Source organism: Artemia sp. Qi Xiang Cuo, chromosome 1 (assembly GCF_049724085.1).
Source record: "Artemia sp. Qi Xiang Cuo chromosome 1, ASM4972408v1, whole genome shotgun sequence".
NCBI lineage: Eukaryota > Metazoa > Arthropoda > Branchiopoda > Anostraca > Artemiidae > Artemia > Artemia sp. Qi Xiang Cuo.
In genome coordinates, this window is record NC_142794.1 from 80,144,624 (window position 1) to 80,168,096 (window position 23,473).

At 35.3% G+C, this 23,473-nt stretch overlaps 1 protein-coding gene across 1 annotated transcript; it reads right to left on the reverse strand.

Annotated features, from left to right (window-relative positions):
• Window positions 1-318: 318 nt before the first annotated feature.
• Window positions 319-15,610, reverse strand: LOC148956782 (uncharacterized). The gene is made up of 4 exons (XM_089087265.1): window positions 15,459-15,610; window positions 4,757-5,031; window positions 2,767-2,925; window positions 319-602 (listed from the first exon to the last, which is right to left on the reverse strand). The coding sequence occupies exons 2-4, from the start codon at window positions 5,023-5,025 to the stop codon at window positions 524-526; spliced, it is 507 nt and encodes a 168-aa protein (XP_088943391.1). The 5' UTR covers window positions 5,026-5,031; window positions 15,459-15,610; the 3' UTR covers window positions 319-523.
• Window positions 15,611-23,473: the final 7,863 nt, after the last annotated feature.

A 23,473-nucleotide genomic window follows, 5' to 3' on the forward strand; every position in this document is an offset into this window, starting at 1 on the left:
TGTTTAAACGTACAATTTAGACTTGGTATTTAAATCAATTGAAGTTAAAAAGAAGACATAGCTTACTTGAAAATTATTTATCATTATAGAAGATTATCATTATATCAATTTTAGTATTTAACAACAACACCGAGCTCACACAATGGCATACAAATGTTGCTTCTCTTTTTACTAGAAGGGACTTGACCCAATATACAGGAACAAAAAAAATGATCTAAAACGTCGAATATATGGCAAAGATGCCAGAAGAGGCTTGACCCAATATACACGAACAAAAAAATTATCTAAAACGTCGAATATATGGCAAAGATGTAGAAGTTATATTCATTTGTATATTATTATCAAATACAGTTACAAAACGACGAATGCGAAACGAATGGGTCCGTATCGAAGAACACTGAAGACGCTGAACGTATACGAAGCTTTTCGATTCCAAATTGGTCGAGTGTAAAAGAAACACATCTCAGCGATAATTTTGCACATTGTAGAAGAAGAAGAGTATATTGTAGATACTATCAAGTTCTTAGTATCCACCATAGGATCGGCCACCGCCGCCACTGCCGTAAGAAGATCCACCGTAACTTGATGAGTCGCCATAGCGGCTGTAGTGAAGAAATGAGCGTTGGGTTAGCGATATAAAGCAGAGTATATAATGGAAAAGCAGTAATAAAAATTAACATCCTTTAAACATATCTTAGAGCAAGTTGAAAGTAGAAAAAAAAATGTAATTTAAAGGATTGCACCATATCATTGGTTCCCGCACTTTTAAACCAATGGATTGTTTAAATATATTGAAGTGCAACCACCCACGTGAATAACTCCCTTTCCTCTGCACTGGTTACAGATATTTAATTAAGAATTCGCCAGACCAAATACGACTTAAATAGTAGACCTTTACATAGTCTTTCCTTATTGAAAATTTATTGTTTGTCAGATGCTACACATTGTTAAATTTGCATTCCAAAATTTACAACTATTGATTAATGTAAGTGGAGGGCTCACCGAAGCTTGTCCACAAGTTACTCAAGATCTCAGCTTAAGTTCAATAACGCAACAAAGATGAAGAATGAGGAGTGTAATTAGGTTACCACCATGAAAAAGTACGTTCATTGCATGGCGATAGACAATAACCCTTGAAATAGAAGGAACCCCAAATTGATGCGAGTGGGCTAACCATTATTTTTTAGAACCAATGGTTTAGGCAACTAACAAAGCAAAACGTAAAGCTTATTGGTACTTGTAATTTTTTGTAGCAACAAGTTGGGTAGGTTCAAGAAACAAAAAACTCATATTTAGACTCATAAAATTCATCAAATTTTTAGCTCTGTATAATCTTGCAGCTATTGAGGGTTACTGATAGCAACAAAATTGAAATCTAAATAGAAATTAAGGGACAAATTTTAACATGACGAAAGTATTCGATTTATTTAGTTTTCCGAAAAGTTTCCATGATTACCATTTAATCGGACTTAGTTGAAGAGTCTACAAAAGATGATTTGAAACGTAAAGCGCCGCATTTAATAATTCATACAATATAATACATATTAAATACATGAAATATACCATAGCATAACTGAGTAAAAACATAGAGAAAAAAAAACCAGAAACGTTTCAACTTTGGTTCTGAGGATTGATTCCAGACTACGACTATTTTCATAAGAGCTTGTAAATCTAACTTTTAAATTCAGAAATGTTATGAGCTAAAATTTTCACCGACCGAGTACCCCATAAGTCTAAAACAGAAACTTTAGTAAATCCAGGTAGGCCATGATAGGGGGGGGGGGGGGCAGATCAATTTCGCTATTCAAAATAAACTTTATTATCGTACTTGTCTATGATCTTTGATGTAATACGTGGTCAGCAGCTGCAAAGTTCCTAGCACAGCTGAGTGCATATCTGTGTATCATACTTTATGACAATTCTTCTGTCTTAGATACTTGTAAAAAAGAGTACAAGAAAATAGAAACTCCCCTCCCAAGGGAGAAGAAGAAAGTGTTGGGTTCTATTCCCTCCAAACCGAACTTCTGGGTGCATTTCTGTACGTCAGAAAAACAAATTAGCCCAATAAGTCATCAATTGACCAAGCTTAATTTTGAAAAATTTCTGCAGGTTGTCTCACCAATTATACGGTACCTGATATGACTTTTCTTATCAGGTAATACACAGCATTTAACCTTCCCAATATATCAAATATAACTCGCATCCCACCTACATAAAGAATTGAACCCGAGGTGCTCTGCATCCAGAGGTAGCCATTGTTCTTTCAAAATGAAATATTTGGAGCACTTCAATACCCCTTTTGAAGGACATAACAATTGCTTGTAAAATGCTATGAAAAGAAGACTAGTTTCATTATTACCAGGTTGAAATAGTATCGATTCTGCTTAAGGATGAATCTAAATCTAGTTTGTCACGTATTTTTGTACCAACGCTTCACTCTTTTTTACCAAAAGTACATAAAATTTGAAAAATATTCTTAAGAATCCATTCCCGTTTGATTTCCGAAGAGATAACCTTGTATTAGAAGTTTAGGATTAATTACTAGAAAGTAGAATGACACTGAGGCATACAAAGACACCAATATGTCAGTCTTGCAGTGTCTCTTATCAACAGTTTTCTTAAAACTATCAAATGAGGCTTTCCATTACCCTTGGAAACATTAATGACGTACGAAATGAGCATTTAGTAGTTTGTAACTCTTTTTCAGTTTTCTAATATTGGGTTTGAAATTTATGATACTTTAAAGTCTGGATAAAAAAAACATACCTTCCACCACCACTACTATAACCTCCTCGTGGACGGGATGAGCGGTAGTCATCATCACGGCTGCCGTAACTGTCACGACCACCACCGCCATAACTGCCACGACTACCACGGCTGAATCCTCGACCACCACCTTCTCTGTCGTATCCACCACGACCTCCACTAGACAAAAATAAAACTCATAAAAATAAGTCAAAAGCATTTTGCGCTTACCAATACGATCAATGGTTTATTATAACCAAACACTCTTCATGCTTTAGGAACGGTCAACGTTTAAGCAGTGCAGTTACACACACACACACAGTGGTCAAGGGCAAAATATCATATTTTTTGTGAGGGGAATGGACCCCGGGCCTCAAAAAGTTTGTTTATTAGACTGATTTCATTCTCATGTCCATTAAATAACAGGATCATTCCCCTTAAGGATGCGCAGTTAATATACTTCTGAGGAATCCAAGTAGAATGCATGCCAGACCATATGGCTCTTAAGACTGCAATTCTGAACTTCGATCTTTCTTTTGGGCATGACAAAGACAGGAGAGCTGTGTCTAGCTTCAAAAGCGTGTTTTTCGGGGTCTTGGAGCAGAGGCACAAACAAGACAGGTATTTAGCAGGGGAGGCCATATCAGCAGACCATACATAGCATACCTGTTAAAAGCCACTACAAGGATGATAAGAAAGGCAACCGGACTGTTATTTAGCAGGGGAAGCTATGTCCCCATAGCAGATTTGGCAAATCTTTTTCCCAACGTTCTCTTCCTTATATGCACTGTGAACCAACTGATGCAACTAAATTCCCTTGCAGATAAAATAAACTGACAGTGAAGGAGTTATTTGGATAACCCATAGGGTTGATTTTTAAGGTCACCTTCATTTGCAAATACTCAAAATCAGTTATTTTTTAATTTCAAATTTACCTTGGAAGATGGCATTTCAGAGGCACGTAACAGAAAATTCATGTCCCCATATAGCAAAAAAATAAAATGAAATAATAAAAAAAAAAAAAAAAAAAAATTAAAAAATAAGAGAAAAACGAAGAAAATCTTTCAATAAATGGATAAAGCGTTAAAATAGCTCTGATAACAGTGGATAGAATACACAATTGGCAAATGAAATAATTCTATCAGTGGCTAGGCCTAAACCTATACTTTGCTTCGTGAAATTAACAACCATTTTGTAAATTTTCCCAGCACCAGAGGAAACTCCCAAAGCAATTTTGATAAAAATTGCTTTGGGATCTTTAATGTGTATCAATAGTTCGAAAAACCTAAAAATAGGCTAGTTTCAAATAATAAAACATCCAATCTCTTACTAATTGTGAAGCTAAGTGCTATGTTTTCAAGGCACATACAGCATAAATAATAAGCATCCTGTCTCATCAAGATTTTCAATCAAGATAGGTGGCACAACAGATAATTTCCAAAGCTGTCAAACTATTCAAATGATACTTCTTTTAAGCTGATTTTCAAGTGAGTAAAGCAGGAAGAAAAAGTTTATACTGGACAGGATTAGATCTAGAATATCTCCATCTCCCATAAATACGGGGAAAGTTAAATGGTTTTTCAAAGATTTACGAAGTGGGTGGTGCTGACTTTTAGTTCCCTGTCGTTATGGCCAGACTGCCCAATCAATTCTAAATCAAATGGTCATAAAAATTACAGTTTATACTAGACAGGGCGATCTTTAAGGTATTGACTCCCCTTAATAAATAACCCTTACAAAATTCCTGCAAGATAAAAGCATTCTGCAATTTAAAAGGAATTAAATTTCACCTGAATTGGTGAATTTATAAAATAGGTGAAATTAAATAAAATAAATACAAATTACACAAATAGTTATTTATTCAGTTTTAAAACCAAAAGAATTCATTGATGAACAGCTATTTGATATGAGGGCTAAAACATACATAGGTTTAACTTTCAAAGAACAAAGTTTAACTTTAATAACATTAGAATAATGGCAACAATCCAAAAGATAACTGATTTGAACATACCCAAAGCCACGGCCACCACCACGGCCTCCTCTTCCACCACGTCTAGGAGCAGATACCTCAACCTTGATCCTTGATCCAAAATATTCTGCGTCATTCATGTTTGAGACAGCATCGTTTGCATTGGCTTCATCTTCATATTCAACAAAGGCAAAACCAGGGGGATTCTGGGCAACCCATACATTCTTCAAAGTCCCATATTTGCTAAATTCATCTTCCAGATCTTCACGACGGACACTGTCTATCAGATTGCCAACGTATAGTCTTGACATGATTATCTACAAGAAAACTAGCCAGTTATATTTAGGTCACTCGAACCTCAAAAATCATTTCGTGAGATCCAGCACCAGCTGACTGTCCGAGGGACAAATACCATAACGAGGAACTCCCAAGTGATTTTGGTAAAAATTGATATAGCCTGAAATGTGTCAACGATTCTAAAAGCTAACAAGAGGCCACTTTAAAATAAAGAAAAACTATCTCTTACAGATTGTTAAGCAAAGCCCTGTCTATTCAATGAACTTACAGCATAAAAAATACGTCCCCTGGTTGTTTCAATGAAGGTAGATAACACAACAGGTAACTTCCAAAACTGTCAAATTGATCAGATAATACTTTCTTTGAGCTTGTTTTTAATGTCTTCCAAGCATGTACTTAGAATACTTTTAGAACTACCATTTCCTGAAACTTGACAATAAAACTCAGCCTTGTTTAATCAAAATAAAAAAAAACGGAATTCACACTTCCTAATGATACAAGTTTCATTAAACCTATATATTTCTATCTCCTCCACAAGACGGGAGAAGCAAAATGTTTTTTTCAGATTTCTCGGAAAGTAAGGGCTGACTTTTGTTTTTCTGTTGTTTATTCAGATCTTATCCAAGCTGTACAAGTTGCTATAAAACCACCTGATTAATTTTAAATAGTTAGCAACACAAACAAAAAATAATTGTGAGACAAGATAGGGCAAATATTTTCCAAAAAGACAATGTGAAGAACAATAGTTTAAAAAAGCATTTAAAAAAAAAACAACTTTCATTCTTTTAAAATAGTTCCATAATTTTCTTTACATAAAAATTCAGTGCAATATGGTTAAGCTACACTATTCAATGAAAAAAACTATGTACGTTTTTTTAAGATTGACGAATCAGAGTAGATTTGAGGCTATTTTTCTTGTAATTAGAAATGATAGAAACTGGAACATGAGTTGATATATCTGCTAATTAAACACCTGACATACGATTTACATATTTAACAAGAAACAATCTACTTTAGAACAAACTAGAGTTGATATAGGCTTTTCAAACAAATTCCAAGCTATTTTGTTGTTGGCTAGTGTATAACAAACAAAGAAAAAATCAAGTTTTTTTCAACTGAAGTCTTGGTTTAGTTTTTTCAACAGGAATGACTACCATGGACCAGTATTACCATGTTTTGTTTAAAGTTGCGCCATCATAAGAGAAAATACACCATAAGCTTCATATTTATAATAAAGATTCGTCAAATTAACGATTCCCCCCCCCCCCAAACTGTGCTAACTTTAAAAATAAATGCGCAAACGCCTCAGTATCAGCACCAACAGTATCACTACTATGAAGATTGTAGAATGGACATTCTACACTTTAGGAACCTCAGGCAAAAATAACAGGTTTAAACCTCTTACCAAAAGCAGGCCCATTTGAGTCACTACGCAATCAACGCACAGAAACAAAATCAATTATTAAGTGATCTTTGAATAGCCAATTCCTAACAATTAACAGAATGTTTCTTTAGAAAAAGGACTAAGATTTGAATACCTTTTCAACCCAAATTCTTCAATTCCGAGCTAAAGTTAATTTTTTTCGAAGTTTACTTATTTTTATCTGTAAACAAATAATCTGATAAATAAGACATGCTATATACTAATACTTAAATGCTAGACATAAGTAAGCAAGAGAGCATCTATAGATGAAATCAAGATTACAACAAACATGTCTTAAAATTCCAACCTCGAAATAGATAACACCCAGGAACAGTAATGAAAGTGAATGAGGATCTCTTTTAGCAACGGCTAGTCAACCATAAAAACCATTAGATTAAAAATTTACCAACAAAATTGTCACATTTTCAAATTGCACCTTCCAATGCAAAGTCTACATTGATCCTAAATTAGGTTCCCAGAAGGTTTTTCCAAGTTACTACTTCTACCCTTTAGGATGACTTTCCACTTGGGAAAACTTGTAGCAGAAGAATAAACCATGAAAGGGATCTACAGTTCAGATGCAGGTCTAAGTTCATCTTTCAAATTTAGAACACCATTTCTCATATCCTTAGAAACCTTATAAAAAGATAGAGCAAAGGTAATAGCTTCAAAACACTCATTGAGCCTGTATATGTATTTCTGAAGTTTTCATCCATAAATAGTAAATATATATGGCCATTAAGGGGGGAGAGGTCAAAACTTCAAAAAACCTCTTCAGGGCACATTTTCCTTACAAAGCTCTTGACATAATTTGCAAGATGAAAATACTGTTTAGGGCCTAATTTGTGCTTTGGACCTATTTAAAAATAACAAAAAAACAACCTTAACACCAAACTTTACCTAAGTTCATCAAAGTATTGATTAAACGAGGAAGGAGCAGACACACAATTCAACAGTTGAGATTAAGACAAGGTGAATACACAACTTGATTCCTTTTTTTATGCTCTTTCCAAATACAGGAATCACCTCATTTTCAAATGAGCCCCCCCCCCAATTTTGATTGTGGTAGCCAAAGGAGTACATAAAAACTAAAACAAAATCATGAAATTCTTGATTTATAAAATGCAGAATTTTTATCAGATTAGCATGTTTCCTTTGACTATTTATATTTTCATCATTCAATCATTTTAAATGATATTTTGGTAAATTGTGCCCTCAATCCTGAATATAAATTACTGGGAATTAAAGCTTTAATATATGAGCTACAATGTATGAGTGGATTGATTTAATAGAGAAATACATAACTAGAGCCACAGATGTTACTAAATATAGACCTCTATCTTCACATAATTAGCTAGGATGTAAATGAATCCATTGCTTGATGCTTTTCATGTTCTTTCCAAATTCTACAATCACTTCTGGTACAAAATCCATTGAAGGTTTTGAGCTATTAAAGCAGCTCAAAACAGACCATATTAACCAATATATTAACATGTTCTAAAAAAAAAATCTATTTGTGACTGATTTGGGAATAGTCATTATTACTTTCATTAGTCTTTATTGTATAATGTAATTTTGGAAACAAATTTTGAGAAATTCTTAAAAAGAGCCTGAAACTCCTCAAAATGATATCACAGCAGAACAAAGAGCAACCCATTATTGAAAACCCTAAATAAAATTCATACAACCTCCAAATTTAACAAGGAAAAGCACATTTGTGCATGGGTAGCACTAACACACCCTCCTTTTCTTTTTTATTGTTTTCTTTCTTTTTTATGTTCATTGACAGGGCTCCAAGACATCACAGTTGTTTCAGGGCTTGTTTAAGAGCTAAGTTTTAAATTTAATCATCTTTAAACTAATATTTTAACTTTACTTCACTGTTCAGACTATATACAAGGTAGGCTACTAAGTTACTTTTTGAAGCCTCATTAGGGGCTCAAAATAGAATATACCCCAGAAAAAAATTTTTAATGAGCACAATTAAGGCAGAAGTGATGCATTTACTTTAAACCTAGCTAAATTATGTGAAGATTTATCTATTTACCTCTATATGTATAATCCCAAACTGAAACAAGACTAACAAATTTGGAATGAGCATACTTAAGACATAGGCTAAGTGCTGCATAGTCGTAGGTCTATGAGGAGAAAGGGGGAGGGGTGCATTTGTACTTGAATTGACCAAAATATCAAGGGAAGAAAATAAATAGAGGAATAAAGTAGTGTTTATCTTTTCCTAATGTTAGTTAGGCCTACAGAATATAATAGACCTATATATATTTACTAGAATCTGAAGTTATAGGCTATTAGAACACTGTTTTTCAAATTTTGTGTAAAATGCCTTTTTTTAATCTGTTTCATAATTCAAGAATTGCTTCTGTGGCTAATTGCTTCTGGGGCTAATTGCATCTTGAGTCCTTAAAGGGGCCCCGAAGGTATTTTCTATTAATTATGAGAGCATAAAAAAGCATCAAAGGATATTTTACTTTCATCCTAGCTAAATTACATAGCCCACTGCAAATTTACAATGATATACTGCCATTAATGTTAGGTGATATAGCTCAATTATATATATATATATAATGTATATAAAATATATATATATAATATATATATAATATATATATATAATATATATACATAATATATATATATAATATATATAATATATATATAATATATATATATATATATATATATATATATATATATATATATATATATAATTGAGCTATATCACCTAACATTATATTTTTACTTACTTAAGTTTATCTCAGCTCCTATCCTGTGAGGAAAATTTTCAAACTGAAGGAATTTACCCCGGGTGTTTGACAACTTGGCTGTAGTTTTGATTCCAGAACACCAACAATCGAAAGGTTGCATTTTGTTAACTTTTCATTGAGATTTTTGTCTGACGTTCGGAAGCGGGAAGTAAGTTTATATGAAAAAGGCGACAGCTTGTTCCTATATCTTGACCGTGCCGAGTAAAAATCAGGGCAATAATACCATTTATAGGTGAAAGAATTCTGAAGGCATTTTCAGAAAGTTTGCTTCGGGGAAGAGCAAGCAACCCCGGAAAATAAATACAGAGCTTAAAAAATAGTAGATATAAGTCTTAGCACTCATTTGGTGATGAATGACATTTTTTTTATGAAAGTAATTTGTTTTACATAATAATTTTGGAAAATGTGTCCACTTTATGTCCCAAATGTCTAAAATGTGTCCATTTTTGCCCTATTATGTCATTATGTCCAGGCACATAGAAATATGTCCTTTGGACATAAAATATGTCCAGTTGGCAATCCTATGCACGACCCAGTTGCACTATTAATCTCACTATTATCTAAGTTAATCTACATATAAATATAGCAGTTTCAAAATTTTGACTAATTGCTAATTGTAATTTTGTTCCTGTATATTTTGTAAAAGAAAAAAAAGGGCCTTTTTGGGAGGAAGCTTGGGCCCCCCAGAAAAATTAGGGTAGGCAATGCCCCTCCCCCCCGAATGGCACCCCTAATTGAGGGGGGGGTAAGATTAATTGTAAATTTGCAGTGGGCTATGTAATTTAGCTAGGATGAAAGTAAAACATATATATATATATATATATATATATATATATATATATATATATATATATATATATATATATAAATATATATAATATATATATATATATATATATATATATATATATATATTTATGTACAGGTCAATTTTTCGCAAATCATATTATTGACTTACGAATAAAGTAAACATACCACTTGATGCCTTTTTTTATGTTCTTTCCAAATATAATAATCATTTTTGTCGGAAATGAATTTTACCCCCACCCCTATATATACTAATTCCGGGCATATATTTGCACATTAGGGGGGGGGGTTGGCTGTTAAGTTAGTCCAAAATCTGTACACGTTAATTTCCAACAGCAACACCAGACATCAGCTTTTTGTTGAGTCCCAAAAGGCTACTCAAATGGCAGTTCTGGAATTAGAAAGGAGTCCTGGGACAAGATAGTCACACTGGTATCGATCAGTATCGAAGATAACACTCCGATATGAATTTGTTCTGGATGTACTGTCTGCAGTCAGCAAGGAAGCTGATAGTGAAGCTCGAGCAGAAGCGGCTGGGCTCCAGAGAAAAATGGAATCTTTCAGTTATATTCCAGTTGCTCTATATGGAAGCAATTCTGAGGACGACAAACTCCCTTTCTGAGCAGCTTCAGGCAGTTGATCTGGTAATATCTTATGTCCCGCACCTTGATTCAAGCAACAAGGAAGGAAATAACTGAAATGCGGTATGACACTTCATTTGTATCGCTTTTGGAGAAGGCAAAAGAGTTTGCTGAAGGTCTTGAACTTGAATTACCTGACGTGAATGGGCCAGCGACCGGATCCTCCTCTGAGGGTCAGAAGGGACGACCTAAAAGAACCCAATAAGTTATTAAACACCTGAAAGAATTCATGACAACTTCGACCTTAGGAAAAAACTTTGTTGAATCCGACAAGAGCTCCAAATCTAGCGGAAGAACTGAATAGAGAATACCTGGAGACTGTAGATCGTCTGACTGCAGAATCCAATACATGGTTTCGAGATAACCTTCCAGTGCTCAGTAAACTGAAAGCTTTGGACCCCAGCTCTAACATGTTCATGGATGCAGGGCTCCTCAAGCAATTCTCTGAACTTTATTCTGAAATGGACATTGACCAGATTCTTCTTGAGGCCCAAGCTGGTATGGCCAAGCGGTTTTTGCTCGAGGAGGAGGCAAAGCCGAAGAACTTCATGGACGTAATCGATAATATCGAGACACTTCCAGTGGCCTATTCAGAAATTATCAAAGTTCATATTGCTGCCACACTTCCTTTTTCACGACAGCCAGCAATGAACGCTTGTTTTCTGGGCTGGAAATAGTGAAGAACTATCTGTGCTCGACCACAGGAGACGATCGTCTTAGTCACCTGCTTTTGATCTTTGCAGAGAACGATTTAGTTAAAAACTTGGGATTTCGACCAGCTTGTTGACGACTTTGCGAAGATGAAACCACACGGTTCCCCTTGTTGCCTTGAGTGTTCACTGATCTGTTTCAAAATTGTGTTGTATTTTTTGATTTTGTAAATATACTTGATCGAGCAAAGTTTTGCATTGTCATAGCCAGAGCGTGACTCCTACTTGGACTAAGTATTTACTGTAAGCAGCGAGCTGAATAATTCGGCTACAGAATATACTTTAGTCAAAGCGTGAGTTTCTACAGAGGTTCGGCTTTCGTCAAGTTATAGGTTCAGAAAAGTGGAAGATTCCCAAACGGCTGTTTTTTTAACATCACACATACCGTTTCCGTTTTCTTCAGATATCTGGCCTTTTCCGAACCTATGGCATAAGAGCAAAAGAAGGAAAGGCAAAGCAATTGAGACAATTACCTTAATTTTTATGGTAACTCCCATGGAAGGAAGTTTTTTTTTGGATAAAGCTAGAGGCAATTTTTTTTTATATACAAGCCTGCTTTGGGGCCCATGTCGATTGCTTGCCCACCCTAAGGTTTGGCTGAAATGGCGCCTCTGCCCTAAATGTGCAAATATATACCCTGAATTGTTGACAGCAAAGTTCAAATCATAAAATTTAGTGCTATTTTGTCATTGGCATTCAAAATAGTTACATTGAAACAGTAGGAAAATGGTTTATATTTGTGTTGCCTAATAAATGAGGTTTCAATTTTTGCAAATAGACCTAAGCATCTTTGGAATATATTACTCTTGAGCAACTTATTTATAAACTAATGATGTTTTTTACCACTTTTCAATAACTTAACTAGTTTTGATTTATCCCCACCACTATATATACCAATTCAGAGCATATATTTGCACATCGGGGGGTGGGGGTAAACTGTATTTCTTATGTAAATGAGAGGTAAGTTTAAACTTTCCCCCCACTCCCCTCCTAATGTGCAAATATACCCTGAATTGGTATATATAGGGGTGGGGGTAAATTCATTTCCAACAAAAATGATTATTATATTTGGAAAGAGCACAAAAAAAGGCATCAAGTGGTATGTTTACTTTATTCAGAAGTCAATAATATAAATAACAAAAAATTTACCACCTACACTTGCAAAGATAGATTTGGTGCTTAGCTAAAACTACAAGTTTAGTTTCAATTTGTCATTTCTAGCCAATCAACAGAGCTTATGTGGGCAAAATTTTCAAATATTATAATCCCTATTCTTACTGTCACAAGCTAATGGATGAGATAAACAAAACAATTGCCTTAATGTACTTCATTATTACGTCTGGTGTTGCATATTTGCCTAAAATGAAAAAAAAAACAATTATTGAGAAAACAAAAATTAAATTTCAGTTTACAAATGTAAACAAAATGATGAAAATAGTGGATCTTGACACATTCTGATTGGCTGTAATCAAAAATCCTAGACATTGAGTTCTAGAGTCTAGAACTCAATGTCTAGCCAAGCACCTTGTTTAGTGTGTCTAGCTAAGCACCAAATTTTACTTGTGAACAGTCATTGCCTAGACATCTGATTCTGGCTAGACACATGTCTAGACATGCAATTCTAGCTAGACACGCTTGTGAACGCCACTTTAGCTAGACACACTAGACAAGGTGCTTGGCTAGACATTGAGTTCTAGACTCTAGAATTCAATGTCTAGGATTTTTTATTAAGCCAATCAGAATGTGTCAAGTTCCACTATTTTCATCATTATCGTTTACATTTCAAACTGAAATTTAATTTTTGTTTTCTCATTAATTGTTTTTTCATTTTAGGCAAATATGAACCACCAGGCATAACAGTGAAGCACACTAAAGCAATTGCTCTGCTTATCTCATTATAAAAATAGGGATTACAATTTTGTAAGTTTTGCCCAAATAAGCTCTCTTGATTGGACAATTGAAAACTGAATTTGCAGTTTTAGCTAAGCACCAAATTTTACTTGTGAACAGTTGTTGCCTAGACATTGAATTCTGGCTAGACATGGGATTTCAGCTAGACATGCTTGTGAATGCTGTTTAAAAGAAAAAAAATTACACCTTGGCCTCTGGGGTACCATTTGGGGAATGAGATAAAAATTTGACAATAGGCTATTGACTATTATATTTGGTGAAAATAATAGGCCTAAATGAGGAGATCCAGTAGACATTTTTCTTTTCTCTATTTTTCAAGGCTATCTGATTCTCCTCATTTACATAAGTCCTATGTTAACTACAGCTTTGTCAGGTGAAGCTCTTTAAATGGTACCAGGTTATTTGTTCACCAGATTTGACTTTCTGAATAATGCACATTATCTGCCATTTGAGCCTTAAAAGGCAACAATGGAGACTAGAGCCTCTAGGCTATTATGAATAACCCAAGAGACTTTAGTAGAAAGGCTTTATAAAGTGACTTGACAAGAAATAAGTATAAAAAGGGTTGTTACTAAGGTTAATGCAACTAATAGGCGGTAAATATAAACCAAATCATATTATTGAGTTAGGAATAAAGTGAATACACCATTTGATGCCTTTTTTATGTTGATTACAAATATAGGTAAATTTCTACCAAATCATATTATTGAGTTAAAAATAAAGTGAATACACCATTTGATGCCTTTTCTTATGCTGATTATGAATATAATAATCATTTCTATCAGAAATGAATTTCAGCCCCCCTATATATGCCAATTCAGGGTATATATTTCTACATTCGGGGGGGGGGGGAGTTACCTCCCATTAACATCAGAAACAAAATTTGCCCCCTTCCCTAATGTAGAAATATATACCATGAATTGGCCTATATAGGGGGGGGGGGGGCTTAAATTCATTTCCAATAGAAATTATTATTATATTTGTAATCAGCATAAAAAAGGCATAAAGTGGTATATTCACTTTATGCATAAGTCAATAATATGATTTGGTAGAAATTTACCCAAATATAATGATCATTTCTATTGAATTTTAGCCCCCCCCTATCAATAGCAATTCAGGGTATATATTTCTACATTAGAGGGGGTGGGGTAAAGTTTAAACTTACCTCCCATTTACAACACAAACAAAATTTGCCCCCCCCTAATGTAGAAAAATATACCCTGAATTGGCATATATAGGGGGGTTGGCTAAAATTCATTTCTGATAGAAATGATTATTAGGCCTATATATATAATCAGCATAAAAAAGCATCAAATGGTTTATTCACTTTATTCCTAACTCGATAATATGATTTGGCATATATTTACCCTAATAGCCTAGGCTACTTTCTTTCCAACCTAGTTTCTGCTCCAAAATTAACCTAATTTAGGCCTTAGAAAATCTTCATGGGTAGACTAGGGTAAAAGACCTCTTTTTGGGAAAGATCCCTTTTCTTTGGCATTCTGGAAAAATAGCAATGGGTTTTTGGGCCACTCCTTTTTGTTACAACATGAAGCAAGGTGAAATAACAAGAACCCTGCCTTCATGGTCAAATTTTCACTAGGCTAAAAATGTCAGCGTAAATTGAAAAATGTGGCCTCGGTTTTGAAAACCATCTGAAAAGAAAAATTATATTTAAATATTTGTGATGTATAGAATAAATATCAAGCAATAAAAGTTACATTTCTAGAATCAGAAGAAAATCAGCTTTCTGTTAATATATGAATAAAACTGAAACACTAAAAGGATATATACATCAAAATAGGATAATTGGTATTTCCAAAAAGAGGTCCCTGCAGGTAAGTCAATAAACTAATAGTTTCAAGTGGTTGATCTTAAATAATTTGAATAATAACCCTATTGATGCATAGCTTAGACTTTTAGCTATTCATTAATATACCCAATCCTTCTCAATTCCTCTATGGTAACAAGATGTGAGGGTTTTAGTTTTACATAATTTTGCTCAATTGGATACTGGTTTTTTACCCTAGGCTCATTGACTAAGAGGTATAATTCCAAACTGAAACAAAATATACTCAACTCGTCAGAGCAGCGTCCTTCAGAATTTGTTATTAAGCAAAAAAAAGGAGGGCTAATAATTAAAACTTAATATACAAAATTGTTAAAAACTACCTTCGAATGTACCCTCACGTTTCGCGATCCCACAATGAACTGAAGAAAATGGCGGAATTTTATAAAGATTTGCACGAGGCTGCGTTTTCGGAGCTTTGACCATAGGTAACGCAAGAGCTCATCGTCATTTATATCTCCATTATCTATGACTTGATACTGTAAAAAAAAAAAAAAAAAAAAAAAAAATAACAGCGAAACATCTACTGCTACATAATCTACACATTAGTACAAATCCGAAGTTGCTAGTTTTTATTTTTTTAAATTCAAATCGGAGTTGCAATTGTTTCATACTGCTTAAAAGCCAGTCTCCGTTTGGCAGATTCTGCCATTCTGCCATCTTGCAGAAAAAAACAACGTCGAAGGTTGCAGTATCTGCAAACTGCCAATAAGGAACCGGAAAAGAAGTCTCCACTGAAATAAAATTTGCAGATTTGCGGAATCTGCCAAATGGAGACTGGATTTAAGAAGGATTATCTTACTAAGTAGAACGTAGGATAGGACTAATCAGAGCCGTTCCTAAGGTTGGTGCCCTAGGGTACGACGCTCGAGGCAACTGTCCCGGCTGCCCCTCCCCTAGAAACAGCTCTGGGACTAACTTATTTTGGAGTTAAGTTAAAGGGCTAGGCACACGTAGCTGATTTCGGGAACCGATTTCAGCATCAGTGGACAAACGATTGCGCTAAGCAAAATTTGTTGAAAGAAAAATTTGTTGCGCGAGATTTTCAAAACAAAAAATCATAGACACAAATGGTCAACTGGAGCTTATTAATAGTTACATGATTGGTCTCAACTTAGTTCTCAGTTTATTTCTCAGCTCAGTAGCGGGGTCTTTCACCACAGACATTTCTGGCTGGCTTTTTATTTGTATCTCTATTTTTTTATGATGATCATGATGAAAATTGGCACCGAAAACTAAAAAAAAAAATTTCAAGCTCAAATCGACGCCGATTTCTTTTAAAATCGGCGCTGATTTGGAAATCAGTTCCAGAAATCAGCTACGTATGCCCAGCCTTTAAGGTAGTAAATTTGTTAAGTTAAGAATAAAGCTCAGTTCAGACACGAACAGTTTTGTAATTTACAGTTAAGCCAAATGAAGTAATTATAGGCAGAGGGCCAATGTCAAGAGCATGTCCAATTGCAAAAAGCATACAAAAACTCGAAAGTAGACTCAGGCTCTCTGTCCTTGCCACGTAAGGGCTTTGAGCTGCTTATAATTAGACCCCGGTGCCGAGCCAGCGCATCGACCAAACACCGCCAACGAAATGCGTGGTTGACTGCCACCAAAATATCGCGAACGCCGCGGGTGCGCCGCACGCACGCCACCACCGGCGTTGGACTGACATAATTAATTTTTCGACAATTCTTTATTGCGTCGACCGCAAAGTCGGAGTTTTTCTTTTTTCGTGTGGTTAAGTATTTCAATTTTCCTGATTAGAAATCAAGCAGGGCTTGCACTATCCCTGAATTTTCGGGGATTTCCCCGAAAATCACCAAATCACAGTACCACCCCTAGTGATATATCACTAGCGACTATCCCTGCCAAATATTACTTTGTAAACTATAATTCTTCACCACTCTTGTTTGTTAATTTTCGTCTTTTGTGTTACTTTGCGTATAAACCAGACACATACAATTGCAATATACACGGCTTTTCATATATTGACAAAAGTATCGTCTTTATGAAATTAAATAAAAAACAACTTCTTTAACTGAAAGTAAGGAGCGACATTAAAATTTATTGAGAGGGGGCAACCCTTCATATATGACATAATTTCTGTACGTTTTTCAAATAATGCCGGCAAGTTTGGCTCAACCTCTATGAAATATACCCCTCCCCCAAACGGAAAACTCCTCCGTGGAAATTTCATCCAACATAAACTGAACCCCCCCCCCACCGTTAGATTCCTTCCAGATAGTTCCGTCCTCGCTGAGAACCCACCCCTCTCTGTAAAATTGCTTGTGGACGATTCACCCTGAAAAATTCTCCTTAGCATTTTTTTATGGGAAAAGACTTTAATCTCTAATCGGTTTCTCGATCACTCCGAAAATGCCCCCTTCCGTGGATATTATTTCCCAGAAAACAAAACACGGAAAAAAGCCCCCTGATAATTCCCACGGAACATCTCCATACAAAAAAATTTGGCAAAGAGAATGTAAGACAATTAAAAAGAATTTCGTGTAGTAATTCTGTCAAAACTCCCCAGTGTAACATTTCCCCTACAATATTCACTCATCACGAATTTCCCTCCTAGAGGAAGATTCTCCCCTTAGATATCCACCCCAAGCACAACCCCCTCTCCACCCCCAAACAAAAATGGCTATATACTTCCCAATAACAAATAGTATATGTAAACAACGGGCAAAGTTCAAAATTTGCAGCCCTTCCCCCGGGGACTGTGGTGGGTCATTTCACACCACAGTTTATATAATTATCCAGTAAGTTTATCGCAGATCATTTCTGGTCTTCATTCTCGGTACGAACAAAAAGCTCCTCCCACTTCTTTCTGCATTAGCGGGTTAGTCTGTTTCCGATTGTTTCCAACAAAGTGCATTATTCGTAATAGCGGGCTTCCACTTGTTTCCGATTAGATCACTGTCTGACTTGTCTACCCGTGAAAAATCTGATTCCGCTTATGTTTCTATCTGCAAAAACGTTCTCTGGAGCACTCGCACCTTGGTCCGGGTTTTTATAATGGGTGAGATAGGGAAAGATCATACTGGATATTTATATAAACTGTGTTTCACACCTACAAAAAGTGGCTGGAACAAAATGGCTATCTCAAAATTTTGATCCGGTGACTTTGGGAAAAAAATGAGCGTGGGAGGGGGCCTAGTTGCTCTCCAATTTTTTGGCCACTTAAAAATGGCACTATAACTTTTAATTTCCGTTCGAACGAGCCCTCTCGCGATATTTTAGAACCACTAGGTCGATACGATCATCCCTGAAAAAAAAAAAAATAAATAAATAAACACCCATCCGTGATCTTTCTTTAAAAAATTACAAAATTCACATTTTTGCATATAGGAGCTTTAAATCTCTACAGGTGTTATCTGATACGCTGAATCTGATGGTGTGATTTTCATTAAGACTCAATGAGTTTTATTTGAAATCAGCATAAAAATTCGATTATTTTGATGTATCTATTGGTATCAAAATCGGTATCCGTTTTTTAGAGTTTCAGTTCCTATTGAGCCGAGTCGCTCCTTACTTACAGTTTGTTACCACGAACTGCTTGATGAGATGACCCCAAAAATATGATATATAAAAAAAATTGTATTTAATTTCCTATAGGGGGAGGGATAGGGGGCTATCATTTTTAAATGATAATACCTCAATTTTTTTTTTAATTGAAAGTAAGGATGCCAAAAAGCTAATAATTTTTTTCCGTTTAAAGCAGAGACGGAAGAAAATTATATCAAATTCTTTGGGAAACCATAGAAATATTTTGATATACCCCGGGCCCCCATTGGGACTTGTTCATTGTCTTGGGTATTTTTGGATTTCTCATAAGCTACTAGCCTAATTTGGCTTTTGTGCGCGCTCCCTCTTAATTAGATTCTTTCGGATCTTATTGAATGACACGACGAATGGCTCAATTCAGAGCTTTTAATCATATCACCATGCTTTACGTAGATTTGTCTTGAGATTGTCATCAAAAAGTGTCATATGGCACCAAAAATGACATTTTAGAAAAAAATTTACATTCTGAAAAAAAAATACCAAACGGAAAACAAAAATAATTAAGCTATAATTTAGAGTAATAATTATTATTTATCTTTAGCTTAACCGTAAAGTTAACCACGAAAATGTTTATTCGGAAAGTTCAGAAAATAGCTTGAGACGCTGCAGTCTATTTTTTTTTTATTACATTTTATTTCTTTAGTTCTAGTTGATACCAAAATAAAAAATAGAAAGCTATCTAAGAGTCCATTTGAAAGCCAATACTTACATGCACATGTTTCGCATATATTTTTCTAGACACCACCTACGTAAGGTGCCATGTGGCACCAAAATAGGAATTCTTACGCCTTGTACTATTTAAATCTCTATGGTGAAAAATTTCTTGACCTAATGCTTGAAATCTTTGGCTTGGATTCAATCCCCTCCCAGTCCCTTTAGTAATTGAGCCCCTTTATTAAGAAAATGAATTTTGAAAAACAAGCTGCTAAGAGACAAATGTTTTCACTCAAATTCAAAACATCTTCAGCATTGATAATAAATACTATTCACGTTTATCCTAACAGTAAAGGAAAAATGCCGAAACAGAATTTTTGTGAATTCCGTAAAAGCTAGAAACCTTGATATATTTAACTTTTTTTTCTCCAGCGCTAGCGGGACACTGGGACATCGTAGGAGCATTGGAATGTGGAATGTGTGAAGTTCTCGCAATTATAGTTTAACTTTCGGCATGCTGTACAGCAGTAGGTCATTCGCTGTGATGCCACCCACAAGTCTGTCGTTTGGAAGCAGAAGGGCACTGCCCCCTGAATTTAGATTGATTTCTTATTTTAACCTTTTATTTTTCATAGTAATATAATTTTGATTATCAATTCTTCTAAAATGCTGAAGTTCAAGAAAGAAAAATAATGAAAATATATTTTCTTATTAGGTGCTCAAAATTCTTTACATCATTGCAGTAGAGAATTGCAATAATAGTAAGAGGATTTTAATTTTTTTTTTTTTAAACTCCTCAGTGATGCCAAGGATAGTTTACCGTTTGAACTTTTTATGTGACATTATTGTAAATTTCTTTAGGAAAAAGTTTAAGAAAGCTGCTAAATAAAATCTACATTTATTGCTCTATTAAGAAGAAGAAAAAAAAAACTCATGTCCACACCGTTAGTTTCTTTACCAAAGCTGGACCAAAACCCTATTGCAAGGTTTACTTCGTATATTTTAAATCCAGAAAACGAACAAAATTGAATTGGAAAATTAAGTTTTTATGAAATTAAGAGCAAAGTTGGAACTTTAGTTGGAACTTCGCAGTTTATGCAACATATGCATGACAAACAGAGCTTACTCGAATTTTATTGAAAATTAAGATTATATTGTAAACTTATTGATTTCATGGCCAAGATAAGGCTATTGAGAGCATCAGGGTCTTTCGAAAGGGGAGACCGGGGCATCGCTGCCCCAGGCTCTTTGGCTGCGGGGTGCCACGGGTGAGGCTTTTTTCTTTATATTTAAGTTGGAAAGGAAGCGCCGTAATCCGTAATTAATTTTCAGCACGCTACCTAAGGATTTATGTTCCTAATTCTGTTTTGTTGCGTCGGTTTGTGTTTTAAGTAGAAAACTAATTTTTCAGAACTCGCCAAATGTGGGGAAACATCACGAGTCTGTCTGAATCAGTTTTTCAGATATATGTTGCACAAACTGTGAAGCCAAAAAAAAAACTATAAATACTGACTCTCAGCAAAATTAAGATTCTATTAAATTGACATCGATGAGTTTAGCCTACCAAACCTCGTCTATAAATTTGTACTTCACTGAAAAAGAAATCAAATGAATTTACTGAAAAAAATGTGCATTGTCAGTTTATTATACATATGCTGATATTTATTCCCTAAAATCTTAATTAATTTTGATGTCTTAAAGTTATAAAAATGAAAACATTTAAAAGAATTTTTTCAGTAAAGTACAAATTATATTCTGGCTTTTAGAAAGCTAGGGGTTTAGAACCCTACTCATATTAATTTCTACTCGTTTTGAGTTTGACTGTTATTTATTTTAATTTCTGTTTGTTTTGGGTTTCATTTATTTATTGATACTGATTTGTGGTAGTTGTATGCGCGGTATATTATTTTATTCTATTTTTGTTCATTTTTGGTTTAATGGAGTTATTTACTTTTTTTTTGAAAAACTTATTTTGTGGAATTTTTTTTTTAGTTAATTTCTGTTCTTTTTATGTCTGTCTGTTTCTGTTCGTACCTGAGATGGTCTTTCAGGGGATAAGACTGAGCCTCCTCCAAGTTAAACAACCATCCCTTTCCATAAAAACCCTAAATACCTCCTGGGCATAACTTACAACCCTTGCCCTTAATTTCTGGGGTTTGTTTAAACCCCAAAAGCCTTGCTACATGGTAATTAAACCATTTTGAATAGAATGGCTATCTCAAAATTTCTTTATTACAATACAAAGTGTATGGGGGGGGGTAGCTGCCCTACAATCACTTTGACTCTTAAAGAGCACTAGAGCGTATGATTACCGATCCAAGGAGCCTCCTCTGAAGTTTATACGATTATGCTTTCAATAAAAACCTTATGTCCCCAGGGCATAACTTACAACCCTTGCCCTCAGTGCTGGGGGGATTTGTTATCCTCAAAGATATAATTTCCAGACCTTTCAAATACATTGAACAAAACAGCTATTTCAAAATTTTGATTGGAAGTGTTCGGGGAAATGATGGGCGTGGGGAGGGGGGGGGGCATTTGCCTTCTGATCACTTTCGACAAATAAAAAAGACATTAGTCCTCTCTATTTCCACTCGAACGAGCCCCTTTTGAAGCTTCTACGACAAAAATTTCTATAAAAAAAAACTTATATGCCCCAAGGGCATTACTTACGACCTTTGTCCTGAGGGCTGTGGGTTGTCATCCTCAAAGACATAATTTACCAGACCTTTCAACTACGTTGAACAAAATGGCCATATCAAAATGTTGATCAGAAATGTTTGGGGAAATGATGGGCATGGGTGGGGGGACTGTCCCTCCGATTAGTTTCGACTTTTAAAAAGTACAATAGCCCTCTCAATTTCCAATCGAATGAGCCCTTTTTAAAGTTTTTACAACAACCCTTTCATTAAAAACCGTAATGCCCCCAGGGCATAACTTACAACCTTAGCCCTGAGGGCTGTGGAAAGGGGTGTCACACTCAAAGACATAATTTCCAGACCCTTCAACTACGCTCAACAAAATGGCTATATTGAAATGTTGATCGTAAGTGTTTGGGGAAACGATGGGCGTGGAGGGGGAGCATTCACCCTGCGATCGCTTTTGACCATTAGTAAGGGCACTAGCCCTCTAAATTCCCAATTGAGTGGGCCCTTTTTGAGGTTTCTACGACAACGCTTTTTATAAAAAGCTTAGTTGCTCCCAGGGCTTAACTTACAAACTTTACCCAGGGGGCTGTGGGGGGTTTGTCATCCTCAAAGACATAATTTCCGGACCTTTCAACTACGCTGAACAAAATGGTCATCTCAAAATTTCGATTGAATGTGTTCGGGGAAATGGTGGGCGTAAGAAGGGTGTTAGTTACCCTCCCATCACTTTCGATTATTAAAAAGGGCACTAGGCCTTTCAATTTCCAATCTAATAAGCCCTTTTTGAAGTTTCTACAACAACACTCTATAAAAAAAAAAACCCAGGGCATAACTAACAACCCCAACCCTGAGTGCTGGGGGGGGGGGGGGTCATCCTCCAAAACCTAATTTCCAGGACTTTCAACTGTGTTGAAAAAAATGGCTATCTCAAAATTTGATTGGATCTGTTTAGGGAATGGTGGGCGTGAGAGGGGGGTTTGTTGCCCTCCAATCACTTTCGACTTTTAAAAAGGGCACTATCCCTTTCAATTTCCAATTGAATGAGCCCTTTTTTAAGTTTCCACGACAGCACTATCTATAAAGACCTTATATGCCACCAGGGCGTAACTTACAACCCTTTCCCTGAGGGGTGTTGGGGGTTTGGCATCTTCAAAGACATAGTTTCTAGAACTTTCAACTACGTTGAACAAAATGGGGTTTCTCAAAATTTTGATTGGATGTGTTTGGAGAAATGGTAGGCGAGAGGGGGGGGTTAGTTGCCCTCCAATCACTTTCGACTATTAAAAAGGGCACTAGCCCTTTCAATTTCCAACCGAATGAGCCCTTTTTGAAGTTTCTACAACAACCCTATATATAAATACCCTATATGCCCCCAGGGCATAACGAACAACCTTTGACCCGAGGGGTATTTGCCATTTTCGAAGACATAATTTCCAGAACTTTCAACTACGTCGAACAGAGTGGCTATCTCAAAA